Genomic DNA, 18,184 nt, shown 5'->3' on the forward strand with positions numbered 1-18,184 from the left:
TCCTGTTGATCCGCCGCCCCAAGATGACCAAGACGAGTACGCTTCTTTAGTTACGAGCAGCAACTAGCGGACGCGGAGCTCAGAAGCCTTGCTGAGTACTTGCAAGGCAAGACTGACTTTGTCCCCGGTGTAGTTAGGTGTGGATTGCCTTCGTTTTTCGTACAAAACGACGTCCTGGTCAAAAATAACTTCTCGCGAGCCCGCGTAAACTACCTATTCGTTGTGCCCGCAGACTCCGGTAAGAAGCCCTGCACGCCCTGCACGATGATAAGACAGCCGGGCTCCTCGGTTTTTCTCGTACGCTCGTAAACATACCACGTGGATGGTCGCCGCGGCTGAACATCGACGTCGCCCGTTTGTTCACGATATGTCGAGGCTGCCAGTGACGCAAGACACTGCCTACAAGGACGGCGGGATTACTACAGCTGATCGAGCCTCCTTGCAAACCGTTTCAGCAGATCAGGATGGATTTGTTGGGGACCTTTCCGATGTCAACATCCGGAAAGAAGTGGATCTTCGTGGCTACCGACTTCCTTACCCGCTACGCCGAAACGAAAGCTTTGCCTGAAGGTAGTGCTGCTTAAGTCTCCAAATTCTTCATCGAGAACACCCTCCTGCGACATGGTGCGTCAGAAGGCCTCATCACAGACAGAAGAACGGCCTTCACGGCAGAGCTCACCCAAACCGTTTTGCAACACCGCCAGACAAGCCACAGGAGGACAACTGCCTACCACTCGCAGACGAATGGTCTTATGGAGCGGCTGAACCTCGTCACTCCACGACCCTCGCCGACATGCTTGGAAAGTACGTGTGCCGATGTGGCATACGTAAACTTCGCTCACAACATGGCGGTCCAAGAAACAACGCAGCTCACGCCGTTCAAGCTGGCTTGCGGCAAGAACCCGACGACGACTCTCGACACCATGCTGCTGCACGTCACTGACGAAGAAAATGTCGACGTCGCCGCCTATCTCCAGCGCGCCGAAAAGCCCAACAGCTTGCCCGCGTGCGGATCAAGAACCGGCAGAGGACCGGCAGCCGGCACTACAATCTTCGACGGGTACGTCGTGTTTGGGTTTGGACTCTGATACGCCAACGAGGACTTAGCGAGAAACTTTTGCTGCGCTAGTTCGCACCGTACAAGATCATCCGAGGCATTGGCGCACTGGACTGTGAGACGAAGTTTCGCAATCACAGCGGCGCCACGCACGACCTGAAGTGATTCACGTGTTACTTGTTAAGCCCTTTTGCTTTCGCTGACGAACTTAGGGCCAAACAATGAAATCTTCCTTACCTCAGTAAGGAAGCCTTCATTGCGGTGAGGCTACCTTATGTCACTCCGAAAGCTTCCTTACTGAGGGGCCCTCGGTGAAGGCTTCCTTAGTGCTTCCTCAGCATAACGTAGCTCCAAAGCTACCTTCATGCGTCCTTACGCCGCTCCTGTCCCAGAACGAGCGCTTCACCTCACTGCTTAACCACGTGACCTTTACTTGCGCATGCGCGCTGTCGCCCACCTCCGGAGAAGCGCGAGCACGGTACGCCGTCTTGCCAGGCATGTTCGTTTCAGTCACGCGGGCGACATGAAAGCGTTGCTAGGCGTTGCTAGGCGTTGCACGACGCCGGCGTGCCAGCGTTGATGGAGCACATCAAGTTTTGCACTGTAATGCGCTACTTTTTTAAAGTTTAGTAAACAAAACTAGAAGAAAGCGTGCGCGCTTCTCTATATTGGCTCTTCAATTTAAAGATTGTGCGACGATAGAACATTTTTTTTTGAATAATGCTGTTCGCGTAAAGGCCAGAATACATGGAGCGAATATGCGACGAATAGTCGGCGTTCGACGCCCGGCGGCGTACGCGCGACGCGCGGCGGCGGAAAAAAACGTCGTTCGCCGCCGATCCAGCTGGCGCAGAAAAGTTCGTCGGGCGGCGACGATACCGGAAGCGGCAAACGAGCGGCGCCCCAAAGCGAGCCAATCAGGTCTCACTATCCGCCCCGACTTCCGGCTAGGCTTCCCCGCTTGTCCGTGTATCCCGATCCCACTCTATCGTTCACGCCGGTCTCCCGCCTTTCGTATTCATGGCATCCAAAGCGGCGCGGCTGGAATTTAATAAGTTAATAACAGCCATGGTTAGACAAGCTCACGTGCGCTACTTTCGGGTCTGCTTGCTTCGGCCGCGCGCGCGTTGAGCCACAGAACAGAGCCGCGAAGTCGGAGGAGCCGAAAGTTGTTTGTTGTTTACCCGCCTAGTGTTGCGACAACGCATAGCATCGCCGCTTTCTTTAAACTACATCGGCACATGAATGTCTCAAACACATAAAAAAGACTAGAAATCGGTTCTAAACAAAATTTTACGCGTTTTTCGAGTGTTCCGTAATTCAAGAGCGATAATATTTGTCGTTAAAGTTTTTTTTTTTGTCATGTGTTTCACGACAGCGCATTCGCCTCGTCTAGTCACACTGATAACAACGCAGCGACTCGCCGGCGGCGGCCGCCGTGTCCTCGCTCCATGTAGCGCAGCCCGACGAACATACGGCGTCGCGCCGCGGCAGATTTTCTGCCGCCCGAACTTCGTCGTGAAAGTTCGCTCCATGTATTCTGGCCTTAAAGCTTTTAAGAGATAATCTCGAACCCAGGCATGCGGCAACGGCTCCTTACGTGAGGACGGGTGAAGGGAGCTTTCAGAGTACGCTTGCTTCCTCCATCAGTCCTTCGCTGTAAGGAGGCCTCACGTAAGGTTAGGAAGCGCTCGAAGGAAAAGAACGTTTCATTGTTTGCGCCTTAGGGACTAGGTTTTCTTATTTTGCTGTTGTTGCATTTTTCTTTATTATGCGTGGTTTTAGTGTTCGCTTTCGTGTTTGTAGCGTCGCGACGATGCTTATTAGGAGGGGGATATTGGCACGTGCACTTGTTTATCCTTATCGGGCGACCGATTTTCATCATCTAACATCGTTTATCGCTCAACGCAGGACGCGCTTGCATGTATCGGAAGTTTATCGAATGTTATCGATGATTCTATCCGCTTTGTGTTGTCGCCGAAGCTTGCGTAATTTGATTGCACGTATACGCGGCGCGAATGATATATGTTGGATCTGTAAATATATCTTCAATGACTCACTTTTGTCGAGACGGTATGAGCGTCACCACGTGACTCTGCTCCACCAATATATCGCCTGCCCTCGCTGGAAGGCTCAGGCGGAAAGATAAAAGAATGTCGCTGTCTTTAGTTTAAATCAGGTGTATTAATGGCAGCAGTAGCCGCTTGAGAATTGGAGTTCAGCCACCCTTTATTCTTTCCCCAAGGTGATGTTGCTATAGCAATATCTTGTATCTGAAGAGAAATGATGCATTGTTTCATGTATGGGAAATGCAGATACTGACGCATATCAAGGCAGCCGTATCATGATACAGATAAATATACCGAAAGAGTATCTATGATACTACCGAAGATACACGAACGCGAAGAAAGAGAGCTAATCCAGGGGCCCGATTTTTATTAATCATATCATCAGAAGCCAACCAACAATGACACCAAGGACAACACAGGGGAAATTACTTGTACCTACTAATTGAATTAAAGAAATGATAAATTATAGGAAATGAAAGTGGATGAAAAAGAAACAACAACTTGCCGCAGGTGGGGAGCGATCCCACGTCTTCGCATTACGCGTGTGATGCTCTACCAGTTGGGCTACCCGTTGAGCGTAAATACCCCATTCCTGGGATATTTATGTGCTACTACTAGAACTAAGCCTGGGAGTGTTAGCCAGCGCCACCACTCACAAACCTTGGCGGCAGTTGTGGCACATCTTTTCTGCCTCAGGCGTCACGAGTACGCGATCTTCTTGGATGAATGCAACTGTTCAGCAAACCCACACGTGCTACCTGAACTTATCAGTGTTGCTAGATTCGAGACCCTCATTATGTAATGAACGAGAAGAAAGGGGCTTGACAAAGGGGCCCGATTTTTATTAATCATATTATGAGAAGCCAACAAAAAATGGCACTAACGACATTATAGCGGCAATGAAAGGTACTCGGGCAATACCTACAGAGCAAACTCAACTTCCTCGACGCATATGACCCGTTCGAAACTCGCAGCTCGAGGGTCTTAGTTGCAGTTCTTCAAGAAGGACTGCGGGGGTAACCAGTGTTGTGTGGAGTGACATTGAAGACCTATACTATTCGGTGCCCCACGAAGAGTTTTTCATTGCCATGCGACAATTGATTGATGAAACAATTGTGGTCAATTTCAGAAAGAGTGTGGCGTCAACAATGCACCGCTTCTTTCGTTGCGACTATTTGTCGTCGACTATAGTTTGATTTCGAGATCGCCACTTTAACCGGAAACAAGCCATCTGTATAGGTTCCTCTGTGGCGCCTGTATTGTGCAAGATATTTGTGTCCAACTTTGACAAAAGGCTAATAAGGGAGATCGCAGCTGACGACAATAGAGTGCTTCGCGCGTTGCGATACGTAGACGATTTTTTGATAATTTTAAGGTTGGTGCCCTCTGACTGTTTCAAAGCTGTGGCGGATGACATTTTAACGTACTTCATAGGGTGTCCTGACACGTTGAATTTCACCTTTGAACTTCTTAAGAAAAAAAGAATTAGGTTTTAGACATAACACTAACTTTTCTAGACAACAGCCACGTTTGCTAGATTTACTCACATAGAACTGTGAATTATTTGCCTCCATTTGAATCAGCCATTCTAGGTTGGTAAAAAGAAGCATATCCACTTCATGTTTCCGGTGTGCGCTACAGAAAAGCTGTTGTGACGCCTTCCAGGGAAGCCTTGACTGTCAAGTTCAGAGGCTAACGATGGTGGGCTTTCCTGCACAAGAATTAAGGCGGTAGCTGGGAGGTTACGCGCAAAGCTTAACAGACAAAACAAAGGGAACAAAGAATGTGACAGCAACAAAGAAAAAGAGAAGTTCATGAGATGACTTATATTCATAATGTGTCGCACAATATAAAGAAAGTCGCTAGGGGACATGGTGCACAATTGTTTTTCGCTCTGTGTAAGCTGTCAGGACTGCGCACACGCATTGAAAATCTTGGAAAAAAGAAAGAGGCCTGCAATACCAAGCAGGTGAACAAAAGCGTCAAGTGCGTGGCGCACGCTACCTACAAAATCTTGTTGAAGTGGGGTAAGGTCTCCAGACGGGCGATGCGTCGATGACCGGATGCGCGAGCATTGCGCGTTGACCAACTATCAAGGAGCTGGTAACCCGGCTTTTCATTGTCTCTTCATTCTGTCGTATTTGTGTCTTAATTCTTTCGCTGGTTTTCTAAAGTGCGTTGATAATACGCCATGGGGCCTTCGAATTACCAGAATTAGGGACTATTAAATTTGTGCAATACTCTTTTTTACGAAGTACGCGTATAGCGCTAGTTACTATATTTTGAGCGGTACGAAGGTTTTGTTCATAACATTTGTTACCCCTATGTGACTTTACCTTAGTGTGCCAAAAAGGCTTTATCTTTAATTCATTTTAGCAGTCCTCTTGTCATCCAAGGACAGATAGGAGTGCTATATATCTTTTTTCTAAAGAGTTGTTGACGATTCCGTTAATGCATCACACAACGCTTTGCTGAAACAGTCAAATTGCTTATTGACATTTTGCTGCAGGTTTGTAGTTAAAGAACAGAGGAACTCACCTAATACTGGATAGTCAACTCGATTAGAAATACGAGAATTGCCCTGACAATGACTGGATCAAAGGAAAAAAATGGTGGTAGTTGAATGATCCGTCATAGAAGAATCATAAACAATACACCAGGTTGAATCGTTGTTCAAATCGCACAAGATATGATCGATCAGTGTGGATATAAATGAAGTTATACGTGTTTGCGATTTAGTGACGTTATGGAATCCGTATGATCTAACAACATTAAAATGTTCACTGCCATGTTCTTTTAACGATGCTTGTTAGAAGAGGAACAAGTACGCTTCCATACTTCTTAACCAGCGTGGGAGGAATACCATCAGCACCACAAGAAAGGGAAAGTTTGAAGTGCTTCATACACTTTAAAACAAGGTCTCCATTAACTGATAGCGTACACACCGTGTCAGACTAAAAAGGGAGGTTACTTTAATCATCTTTCACACCACATATAGAACAACAATGTTGTGCAAAGGGATCAGCAGCGTTCGAGTCAAAACCATTTTCATCCAGAAGCTATACATCTGCGTTCTCTTTAGAAGAGTGAGAGCGCACGAAGGTCCAGAAATATTTTGAGTTGCGTGTCATGCTGGCTGCAACACGTTCAGTGTGGTCGTAGTGATCATTCTCATAATAATAATAATAATAATAATAATAATAATAATAATAATAATAATAATAATAATAATAATAATAATCTTAGCCGTAACATTGCACTCTAGACGGCTCGTAATGCTATAAAAGGGCTGAGGCCCGTACGATAGAGCGTCGGATTACGAGCCATTTAGAGCTGGCATTTGCATGGTGCAGTCGACACGTGCTCAGACACACGCACACACGCACGCACACCTGCTCAATCGCAGAGCACGTCCCATACGCACTTGGAAGGCCAGAACTGGACAGTCGACGGGTGCACGACGCACAAGAGCGCCTATTCAGTGTGGTCGCAAGGAAGGGCGGTCCGAGTGTAGAGAAAGTTCTGTATGCCAGATATAAGCCCGGAGTTGTGATGTCGACCCGTACAGGCTTTATGAGGCTCAGGCTGTCCTGACTGCTTGCTGAGACGGACTGAAGAAGAAAGATGAGTGCTGCTCAGAGAGCCGTCAAACATTCTGCAGAATACACGGACTAGTGCGATGTTGCGCTCGTATTGCAGGGTGGGCCCCTTGAGTGCTTTGGGGCGATCCTCATAGGCTGGCACGAGTTTGCGACGACAGAAAGGACGGGAGTAGAGGGTGCGTGTTGCCCGGCGCTGAACAACCTCGAGTTTGTCAGCAAGATGAGTTTGGAACGTGGACTATACTGATGAGCAGTACTCACGCCGTGGCAGAATGAAAGAAGTCTAGAGTGCTCGGAAAAGCTCTGGTCCACAGGGAAGGGAGACAGGGTACACAAGCCCCAGAATGAGATGAGCCTTAAATACAGTGCTGGTGACATATACGGAAAAGTCGAGAGAAAGGCTGAATGTTACAACCAGAATGGCCCGAACGGTCGCCATAGGGGAAGTAGGTTGGGCACATAGCAGTAGTTGTGGTGGCTGATCCGTGTGGCAGCACTTTTTTTCAGTGTTAGCACAATGTTTGTTATTGCGGGCCCAGTCGTTCAGCTTTGCGGAACGTGTTTATTTCAAGTGCTTAAGCTGCGTATCACCAAATCGCTGCAATGGAAGTGCCAACTTGTTCATTAAACACATTACTCGAATATGCATCAGGAGCTTCTCTTTTATTTAATATTTTTTGCTGACTACTGTTTGTAGTATCACAGCGAGAAACATTTTAGTGGACGCCGAAGAGATTTTGCCCTTTCATCATACCGACTGCACAAAGCTCTGGTGACACCTTTTACTCTTCCCCGCAATACACGCAGACCATCTGTTCTTTCCATGAAAAAAAAAAAAAACGATATCAAAAGCAAATTACAGTTTCATCGACTAATTATGTTTTGCTTCTCAAGCAGGTATCGAAGCAATCCTGGTATTCGCGGCTGCACGTATAGGTATTGTATGATGCAGGCCCTCGTATGCGTTGCAGCACGGTGCACATATTGTAAACATATTTCTTTTTGCAGCATTCAATAGAAGGACACAGATACTCATATATGATAGTGCTGTGTCATGTCCCTCTCAGTGCGTCAGCGTTCTTGGGTGCTTCACGAAATATTTATCCCCCAAAGACGCTGCGTGCACGTCAAGTAAGTGAGCGTGGGAGACTACTGTGAACTCGTGCTGAACTGTATTTCACATGGAGAATCGAATAGCGCACTGTCATCTGAAACGGGCGGCATGGCTGAAGATGTACGTCCAATTGTTCGGCTACTAGTGTCTTTCGCTTTCGAATGTTACATTTGCCGCTGGAAACTGCGCAGAGCTCATCCGTTTAACTTGAATCACCATAATTCACCCACGAAACAGGCCGCGGTTCACCACCTGAAGTTCCCGCACGGTTCGTTCACCACATCACACACCACGCGAAGTCAGGAGTGCCATATTTCAAATCGCTGCAACGCGAAACGGAAGTGAAAATAAATTTTCCTCGACACAGTTTCTCAGCTGTGCTCGTTCGCTCGGCAGCTACGGACTTGATGAACGCGCTAGGCCCACGCTTAATGCAAACAACATCGGCGGCAGGCGAGTGCTGTATATCCAAACTTGGGACTTGGAAAGCATGTTTCCAATCGTTTCGAGCACAACAAAATAAGCATGCAACATGGACAGGCGTTGCCGCAATCATGAATCGGTGTGATGTTTTAGCAGACGATCGCGTTGAGACCGGCGTAATGACATTGGCGGATTGGATTTGCGGGCGTCGTTCAAACTCGGCACAAATTCCCGTCGCACAGCCACCATCCACAGTCGTCTGTCGTGCCATTGTCGGCTTACTATCACAACAGTGTCTTTCAGGAACACTGTCGCGCGCGTCGTGCGTCCAGAGAACTCGGATGATCACTGGTGCCGACTTCTTCGCGTCGGCAGCCATCATAGGCATAGCATCAAGAGGCGTCGCGGCTTCTGATTGGTGGACGCCGGCATTGCAGACTCTGATTGGCGGACCCTTCTAGCACCTGTAGTCGGCAAAGTCTCCGCGCGTCGGGACGCGTCACCTTGTTCGCCACCGACGCTTTTGACGCTTGCCGACGCATGCCAGTGGTTTTGGCGCCCGTCTCTGCGGCAAGCGTAGGCAGTCGGCGTCCCTCGTAACCGAGCGAAGGGTGAAAGAGCGACCGCGCAGCGCACGGGGTGGGGGGGTGGGGGGGCGATGAAAAACGGCGATATTGAAGAAAGCATGAGGATGAAAGCGCAGGAGGAGGGTACAGCGGAACCATGAAGCGGAGGAGGAGTGAATGGCGAATGCGTCAGAAGAAAAGCGTATTGCCGCGCAAGATGGGCTCGTAGGCAGCGGTGGCTACAAGAAAGCGCTCCTCTTCTTTGTCCCTGTTTGTTTGCGCAGAAAACGTTTTTTAAAAAAAATAGTGCAAGGGTAGTGCGCGTCGTCTGTTCAACGATGACGCCACCAATACCATATATGGAAACAGAGCACTGCCTGCGCGGGGATGTGTCGTGCCCACGCGCTGCCTCTCGCGGTCTCCCGATTAGCGAGACAGTCGCGCCGTACTTCGCTCCGTTTGCGACGTGCCTCGCGAGACACAGTGTCCTCGCCAGTCAATATGTCGCGGAACGTAAACACGTATAGAGCCACACTGAAATTTCGCATTATATAGGGAGTATCGTAATCGTCGACAAATTTTATTTCGTCATGAAACTTGTAATTCTGTGTGAGTGATGTACAATCATAAGAATTGTTGAAAATCTGTAGGTATATATTGCTACTTGGCACTCGAAGGGAGCGGCCACTGGATAGACAGGACGACGTGCCTTGTGTTTACGTGAACTGGCTTCCATTTTGCGCAGTGTTTTTGATGCTTGTGCATATACCGTGTAAAAAGTTTCTGCCTAGTTTTTTTCCACGTAGCACTTTGGCGGAGGTGTTGGGTACGTTACTCCACGTAGCAATATTTTCTGCGAAACATGTTCTCTAGGTTAACTAATAACTGTTCTGGATATGCTGAAACATGCATTGATTTAAATTATTTTTGTACATTACTGACCTAATGGTTGGCAAGGCTTGATAAGCAAAAGTGTGACACTGGTCTTCTCTTGCTACCCTCAGTTCTTCTAGAAAGTGGAAATAAAACTTCACTAATTGGTATTTCTAAGTAGTGTACTCTAGCGCAAGCATGCGGGAAAGAAGAATATTCGAGAGAGAGCTCTGTAGATCTGTGTGAACTGTGCTTCCTTCTTCCAGTTATGCCTGTGCCACTCAGCCTCTTGAAACTCACACACCAAGAAGCCCAAATTGTCATGACCCCTCCTTTTTATTTCAGGATTTTAGGTATGTATTAAGCTTGAGTAACGTGTCGTTCCTATTGGAGTTACTACGGAAAATCGGTGCTATGAATGAGGTGCCAGAGACAGTGATCTATGCAGGAGTGAATGGTACAGTAAGGTATCGTCTCTATCTTACGCGAATATTCTTGTTCTTGTTGCAGGATAACTACCAGAGCATGACGTTTCCCGCAGAAAAGTTGCAGGCCGGGATGTATTGTGCAATGGCGAGTCATTTTTCTTTTCTTTTTTTTTGTTCACAGCGAGAACTTTGTCTGTAATGAGAATGATTCCGGTATCTTCATCATTAGGAGGAGGAGGAGGCTTGAAGGGCTTCGCAGATGTATGCTCATCCGAACTATTGATGCATCAAAGACAGTGAATCTGCATAGTGGAGTTCTAACACCTTCCGGAAGTCCTAGCGGTCTGTTGCCCTCCGCTGCTCAAAATCTACAGGAAACATTAAAGACGCTTTGCCATATCTAGCGCAATTCCTTTTCTATACCCGAGCCTTCTCATTTGCTTCGCCACATGCGAGCTTTCTTCAGAGACCAAAACAGTGAAAGTGCAGAATGGAGTAAACACATCCTTAGGAAGTCCTAGGGATCGGTTTTGCAACTCTTGGAAATCTACCCAAGACTTTGGAAACGCCTTCACAATATATGGTACAATTTCTTCACTACACCCAACATCTTTCATATGCTTCGGTATATCTGAGCTTAACACGGACAGTTGCATATTTTATATAAAATCGGCGGGCGTTCCAGATGAGAGGCGTGTCTCACGCCGTTACGCACTCTTAGACGCTCGTAAGTGTTATAGCGATTGTTTCATTCCAAGCAACTGGGGAACATGCTTTGTTAATGATCAAGAACATCAGTGGACCAAAATTGTGAGTTCTTGCAAGTCTGCTATCGTTTTACGAGTACAAACCGTCTTTCGACGGTCCGACTTGTTCAACTGAAGTAACTCGGCAGAGATACCTGGCGCTCCTTTCGGGAAGACATCGTAGTCGACACAAATACTGCCCGCATCTTCAGTGTCTCGCATACCGTCTAACCATCGCCTCCTCCATTTTTTCAGTGCCAGTGCAATCGCCCGCTCCCCAATGGGAGCCGTCGGTGCGATGGTACGACTGCTTACGTTTTGCTTGCATCTGAGCTCGCGCCGCTGCCGTCCCGCTGAGGAAGAGCGCCTCCTTCACTTTTTCACTGCCAGCCAGATGCGACCGATCCGACCGTTTACCACTCTCTCCTATCGTCCTTTCCTACTCTCCCCCGTCGGCTATAGTTTGCGCCTGCTTTACGATCTTGGAGGAGAGTACCATCTGGGTGGCGCGTAACGACGTAAGTCGGAGGAAGACTGACAGACGTGTGATAACTTGAAAGACGCAGGGACAGAGCGTCTATTACTTCTCCAGCGGATCGGTAGAAGCGTGAGCTCAGACGCAGGCGTGACGCAAGCAGTCGTACCATCTGGCTAGCATCGCATGGCGGTAACTCTCTGAACTAAGGCACACCAACGGTTCCCATTGGGATGCGAGCAATAGCACTGGCATGAGCTGGAGAAACGGTAGATGCTCTATCCCTGCGTCTGTCTGGTTATCACGGGCCTGTCAGTCTTCCTCTGACTTGCGTCGTGAGGCGCAAGTCGGAGGAAGTCACCCAGATGGTACTCTCCCCCACGACCGTAAAACAGGCGCGCACGCTAGCTGACGGGGGAGAGTGGCGAAGGACGATAGGAGAGGGTGGTTAAAGGTTCGATCGGCCGCATCTGGCTGGCATTGAAAAAAAGTGACTAATCCTTCAGCTACCGGAAAATGGGCAAGAACGAAGCTTGTCCTGCGTGCACTTGGCTTTCGTAACGGTTAAAGTTGTATCCAGAGGACGGACCACGGACCACCATAGACCGGGCCGCGGGTCGGTCACGTGGGGTCGACCACCCTTGGTCCTGCCCGTACAGCATCCACACTGCGGGCCTGAGGAGCAGACGACAGCTCGGCCCGGGAGAGACACCCTCGACCCCGCAGCTCTGCCAACTCGTTGCAGCGCACCGCTTCCGATGCGGCCGCCGCGGTCTGGATCGGGATTCGATCCCGCGACCTCGTGCGTGGCAGCCCAACATCATAGCCACTAATTAACCATGGCAGGTAGACTTTTGAAGAGTGAAATGCTCAGACTCCATACACCTTGTCCATGTCTGTTGCACACCTCATTCTTTCCGTCGATGAAAAGGCTCTTCAAGAACAGCACACGCTCCGGAGGTATCAAGTACGACGCCATTTTGAAAAAAAAAAAATGCATGACGACGATTTTGTTTGCTTCTGTGATTGACTGGCTCAGTAACACAACCCCACGTGGGCCGTGTGCCTTGGTTGTCAACTGCTGTTTTTTTTTAAGTTGTATGCTACCATAGAAATCTTTATTTTACACTTTCACTTTTTAAAACGTTCTTGGCAGTGTTCTTCCTGCGCTCCCTGCCTGCGCGAGTCCATTTGCTGTGGTTCCCTGTTTGCCTAGTAAAGGAGAAGTGTATCTCACAGGCGTACCTGTGACATACACCTTATTTCATTTCTCTTTTGCGGGTCTAGGCCTGACGTGACGGATGCTGTGATCACATCTCCTTGCAAATATTCATCCATAGTTATTTTTTTCGGGCACCTCAAGAAGTCATCCCGGCTGCTGTCCCACGAAGTAGGGAATTATTGGATTAAGGCCAAAAAGTAAAATGTGGCGTCATCTGACCACGATGCCATGGTCGCAGCAACATGTGAAAACCCAACTTCTGACCCGCGCTGCGGCTCATGCGTATGGTGGCGCTGCTGATTCAGCTGCCGAAAATGACCAGCGTTGGGCTGTTGCCAGACCTGGTGAATACAAATGCTCTAAATAGTCCGCGGGCCACCGCCGGAAGAAATACGCTCGCATTTCTCGGCTGCGTCCGCCCGCGGACCTTGTGCGGGCCTGAGAGACTGGAAGTAAACGTGACGTGTTGCCGGATCCGCGGGCCAAAACAGGTCCGTGGTCTGTCCTGTGGATGCACTTCAAGTAACACACCGGTAACGGTGCCGGATTGCTTCGGCCTCACGCTCCCTCAGCTCGGGATCTTCTCGTTGCTGTCGGATTGCCTGAGCTCGGGTGGTTCTAACGGCTTGATCGGCGCACCGACAGCGAGCCCTTTCACGGGCGAGTTCTCGCCGCTGCTCGTCGAAAGCTGCCCATTCCTCGAAGGAATGCAGAACGCGTGGCCCTGTCATCCGCTTTTTGAGACTTAAGTGAACGGAACCGAAGTCGGTGCAGCGAGCGCGATACTCTTTCCTGCCCTTTTCCTCCCAGGCGGAAGCGAAACGGCTCTGATTGGCTGCGCGCGTGGCGTGAGCGCGCGACTATGCAGCTGAAATCCTTGCTAATGACTCACGCTGCGGCGCTGGGGCAACTTTCAACTCATCAAACCGCTCTTTCCCGCAGCTTCTCTGCTCTGGGAGCAACTGGCTTATTTTCCGTGACCACGACAACACCAATTGTTAGCCAATGCAAGCTTCGCTTGAGAAACATAGGAGGTGCCGGTGCAACGATAGCGCGGCTACATCGATGGAGAACGCGTCCCTTACCGAACGAACGAATGCCGAACGCAGCTACCCTGATGCAAAACCGACGCTTGCATGGACGACAGCGAATTCTTGCACGTGCGCACAAGAAGAGTAGAGAAACACATAAAGGAGGGAGATGTAATACCGTGTGGAGTTTAGGTTCTTGCACATAAGGGTCATTCCACGCAAAGCGTCCCAGACGCCAAAAGCGACCATCGTTCATTTTCCTGAAAAAATTTGGGCTAGATGGCTTTTGTGTGAATAAGTTTCTCCAAAGTATTTTCGCGGAAAAAAAAATTTTAAATAACGTGAGTGGTCTTTGAAGTTTCCGGGAAGAAGCAAAATTTTGTTGGGGGTAAATTTTTTTATTCAAGTCTGAAAGTGCGTGCAATAAGAAACTTTATTTTAGAGCATTACACTGGCATCTTTCTTTTATAGTGGGTTATAATTGAATGCATTTTAGAATTTTCCGCATTTATTTGGGTCAGTAAAAAGCTACGTTTTCAGAAATTTTTTGCATAAACTGCATGCAGTTTTCAGCTTCAACAATTTTTCTATGCTTCTGCCTGTTGCTATAATGTCTGCTAAATGTAATGCCCAATTATTGTGAAATATATTTTCTGAGAAAAATGCTTCCAAATGTGGCAAAAAAATTTTTTTGTGAGATTCATGCCAAACTTAAGCATTAAGGCCCTCCAGATAAATATATGATATATCTAAATGTACGCACCAACCTCTTACTTCTTCATATTGAAAATTTTATTCGAGTTAATTTTGTTTGAAGCAAGAAAACTTTTTTTGGAAGTCAACGACCAATATGTCCAGTAGGCACTGCCGAGCTTAGCCTTCACTGCACAATGCGTATCTGCCACCAGAAAGTTTTTGAGCTCACATATGCACTCCGGCTCTTTGCCGACGAACATTGGCTGTCTCGGCTATGTCGCTTGACGTCATTTTAAACACATCGTAAATGGACTGTTTTCGTCAGTTGACCACTTCTCATTTTTGTGGCTCGGGGCTGCCAGGTTGGCAAACACACCATCGATGTGGGTGTCTCGCAATAAACGTTAATGGCTAACTTTGCCTCCTGTTCTGCCACTTCCATTCTGCTGTTCCAACACAGAATGAAGACGGCTCTTGACCGGGTCACAGACGCTCACAGCTGAAGATTATAGCCTGGAAACTGTAAATTTCTCAACTATGTCGGTTGTCTTCCGTTTTTTTCATCCACTCATGTTCAACTCTTCAACATGAACCTTTACAGGCAAATTAAGGCCTCCTTGGTATTCATGCCCACTTCTTTACTTGAACTTTTTCATTGTTTTAGTATGGGGTGATTGCAATCCGAAGAGTTGAAACCGTGACTGGTTAGAAGTGGTGGAACAGTCGCGTTCCTAGAACAGCGGTTGCTATGCTTAATCTCAATGTGAGCTCTGTTCTTTTTCCATGTATTCTGGAATACGGTACCCAGATTAATGTAATTTCCTTGATATTACTTTTGGCCCTGTCAACGGATCCTCGGGAGGTTGTGGTGTGGCCTTGCTCTTTCTTGCTGCCACACGTGTGCGGCTGACACGATCGCATGCACTTTTTTCCTGTGTGGCGAACAAGTCCCATTCTGCCGATAGTCTTCCTCGTGGTAGCAAAGATTCAAAAAGCTATTTTTGTTGTTATGCTGTGATGATGCTCCGTCAGAGAAATGAATTTTTTTTTTTACTTCATGTAGATCTTCTTTTACTACCTCCAGCACCGCACCCTGAAATGTGTGTACTGCTACTGTGTCATGCTCCAGACAGTCAGAAACAACAGCAAAACACCACGTAGAGACCTCTCCATAGTTGCTTTGCTCCTTCCAAAAACAGACTACTACAGGGTGTATTGTGGCTTGTGTGTAAACCCTGTGGTAGGATTGTGGGGCGTGCTCAAGTATAAAACTGTAATTTTCAGCAAAATCAAACACCATGATGACCTTGTGTTTGCTTAGTTGGTGATGATGGCTAATGATGGATCTTAGTTTGGTTCAACAAGTCTGTGAACTTCTCAGAAAATTCTTCTGGCGTCAAAACAATGGTTTAGATTCTACAGTGGACTCCACTTATCCATTGCTGACATGTATGCTGTTTCAGCTCTCTGTGACATGGACAAGAGTTTGTTGAAACAGAGTCTGAGCGTGTATTGTGCCAGGGCAGGATGCGCATTTGTTGAAAATGGAATCCTGGCTATCAAGTCGACATACAAGTGTATATACAAGAGCACTTCAGTTGTCTCCTTGATGCCATTAGAATAAAGCTTTAGTTTATAGTTCTGAGGACTTGTGCAGACACACACTGTGTGTGTACGGCCTCCACCAGCCAAAGCACAGTGTGGAGGACGCAAAGCAGCGAACGTTGAGAAGCCACACTTTAAATTGCAAAACTTATTCCGTTCTTCATACATTTCCTTCAGGTTCATGGATAATAGTCGCGCTTTTGGCGGCCTTTCGGACTGTCTTTATTCCCTGGTAGACAATAAGGCACTGAGTCATCTTAGTAGAAAGCTCTGACCAATGACTTCACTTCCTCACTAACTGGGCGACCATGTCTTCTTTGCGGCCTGCCTAGAATTCCACTGTTAGACTTAGCTTAATTGCCTCCCGAACTGGTCGTTCCTATGCACCAAACAACTCCATAATTTTTTCACGAGACCAAGATGAGAGTTAAGTACGGTATCTTATTTTCTTGGCTTAGTTCTTGTTCTTCAGGCTTTGCATCAAGCAGACATAATCATTGAGGAGGAGTTGAGCGCCCTCGTGTTTGTCGATAGTTTGCGCATTTCCGGAGCCGTTACTTCGCAATGTTTCCACTTTCTTTTTCTTTTGCACGCGACTGTCGTCCGCGCTGCAGTTATTTCCTTTTGACGCCAACACTTATGTCTAAGGCCTCGTTTTCTGCTCCAGTACCACCTGATTTAGGCTCACTTTCACTACCTCCGGACAGAGCGTCGAGATGTTGTTCTGGCAATACCAAAATTGCCACCTTTTGAGTATTGTACAACTGCCACTTGCAAGCTTCACAGCTTCGATTGGAACTAGGCCGAGGGAAGGGTGGGCAGCAACAACGGTCAGTGTGATGACCCCCCCAGTGTTTCGCATGTCTAAAGAATGGGTCTGACCACAACTTCAAAACGATTTTAGAAGTGCATCGGTGAAGGTAAAGTTGCTTGCGGGGCTTACAAATCGTCACATTGTCATCCTTTGAGTGCAGCGCAAGACGACGCCGATCTATGTCGGGCAAACGAGGCACAGTTGTCAGTCGCTGCTCGCTGCAGCAAATTATCTTGTGGCAGTTCTTTGGGGCGAAAGAGCATGGTCACAAGTTTGCTTCCTGTTATATAGTGCCTGTAAGCCTCCAGAAATAAGCTCGTCTTAGCTGCACTGCATTCTGTTGGTTTTATTGTCTCATTTTAACTTTTCTGGCATACTCCAAACATGCCACACGGTTAAAGGGAGGATTAAAAAACCTCGGCCTGCTCACGAAAACATTGCGCAATTGGCATAGCAAGCAAGCGTCGTTTTAGATGATGCCTTCAAATATCGGTCTAGTGGAAATAGCTGATTCAGTACAGATGCTCTATGTGAACTACGCAATGAGTCCAAATCGCAAGTTAATTCTAGAAACATTTTCTTACCTTAATAATTGGAAGAGGTTGATGCTGGAAGGCATGGCTGGAAGGCATGAAAGGCATGGTTTGGATTTCGCATCCATTCTCAAGGTGTTGGACCGAGTACTGCGCCTTATTTTTTGCGATGTCCATTCGTTGCGACTTCGTCTGTACGGATTCCATTGAAAACCGCTCAAAGGAAGTCATGTCTGCCGCCTTCTGTGTCTGTCAGCTGATCACATTATTCCCATCTGGCAAACGCATGAAAATAGATGTAAGGGTTAACAAACATCCCTAGAAAGAGTGAAGAAAGCCGTTTGCGTTTTTTTCAACATCGGAATAGCGAAAAACAAAAGAACGTCGAAAATTTCCATATGCTATACACATTAGCCAGCGTCTGCTGGGTGGCAGACGACGGCCGCAGAGCCGCCGCACGTACGCAGTGCCTACTGGTCACATGACTTCAAAAAAGGTTTTCTGGCTTCAAACAAAATTTACTCCAATAAAAATTTCTATATCACAAGCTAAGAGGCCGGTGCGTATATTCAGCTATGTGACATGTTTTTATCTGGAGGGCCTTAATGCTTAAATGTGGCCGGAAAAAAAAAAGGAATTTTTTTTCCAACTTCGGACGTATTTTTCTCGAAAGATATATTTCCCAATAATTTGGAAGTTTTCTTAACTTGCACTGTAACAACAGGGAAGAAGGTAGAAAAATTATTACAGCTAAAAGTTAACGCAGTTTAAGCAAAAAGCTTCTGGAAACGCATCTTTCTTGCTTTTTACCGAGCCAAATTAATGTGGAAATTTCTAAAATGCATTCAGTTATAACGTAATATGAAAGAAGGATGCCAGTATAATGATGAGAATAAAGTTTGTTGTTGCACCTACTTTCAGAGTTGAACA

At 47.4% G+C, this 18,184-nt stretch overlaps 1 protein-coding gene across 13 annotated transcripts in view; it reads left to right on the plus strand.

Moving 5' to 3' along the window:
• Positions 1 to 18,184, plus strand: part of LOC126529739 (uncharacterized) — a 345,564-nt gene that overhangs the window by 58,620 nt on the left and 268,760 nt on the right. For 12 of the 13 annotated variants that reach the window (XM_055069962.2, XM_055069964.2, XM_055069959.2 and 9 more), the window contains one exon: positions 10,215 to 10,277. The exons of the other annotated variant lie outside the window; for it this stretch is intronic. In XM_055069962.2, the coding sequence (XP_054925937.1) occupies positions 10,215 to 10,277 (63 nt within the window). The remainder of the gene's footprint in view (positions 1 to 10,214; positions 10,278 to 18,184) is intronic. 13 annotated transcript variants of the gene reach the window in all.

Source organism: Dermacentor andersoni, chromosome 9, assembly GCF_023375885.2.
Source record: "Dermacentor andersoni chromosome 9, qqDerAnde1_hic_scaffold, whole genome shotgun sequence".
In the NCBI taxonomy this organism is placed as follows: Eukaryota; Metazoa; Arthropoda; class Arachnida; order Ixodida; family Ixodidae; genus Dermacentor; species Dermacentor andersoni.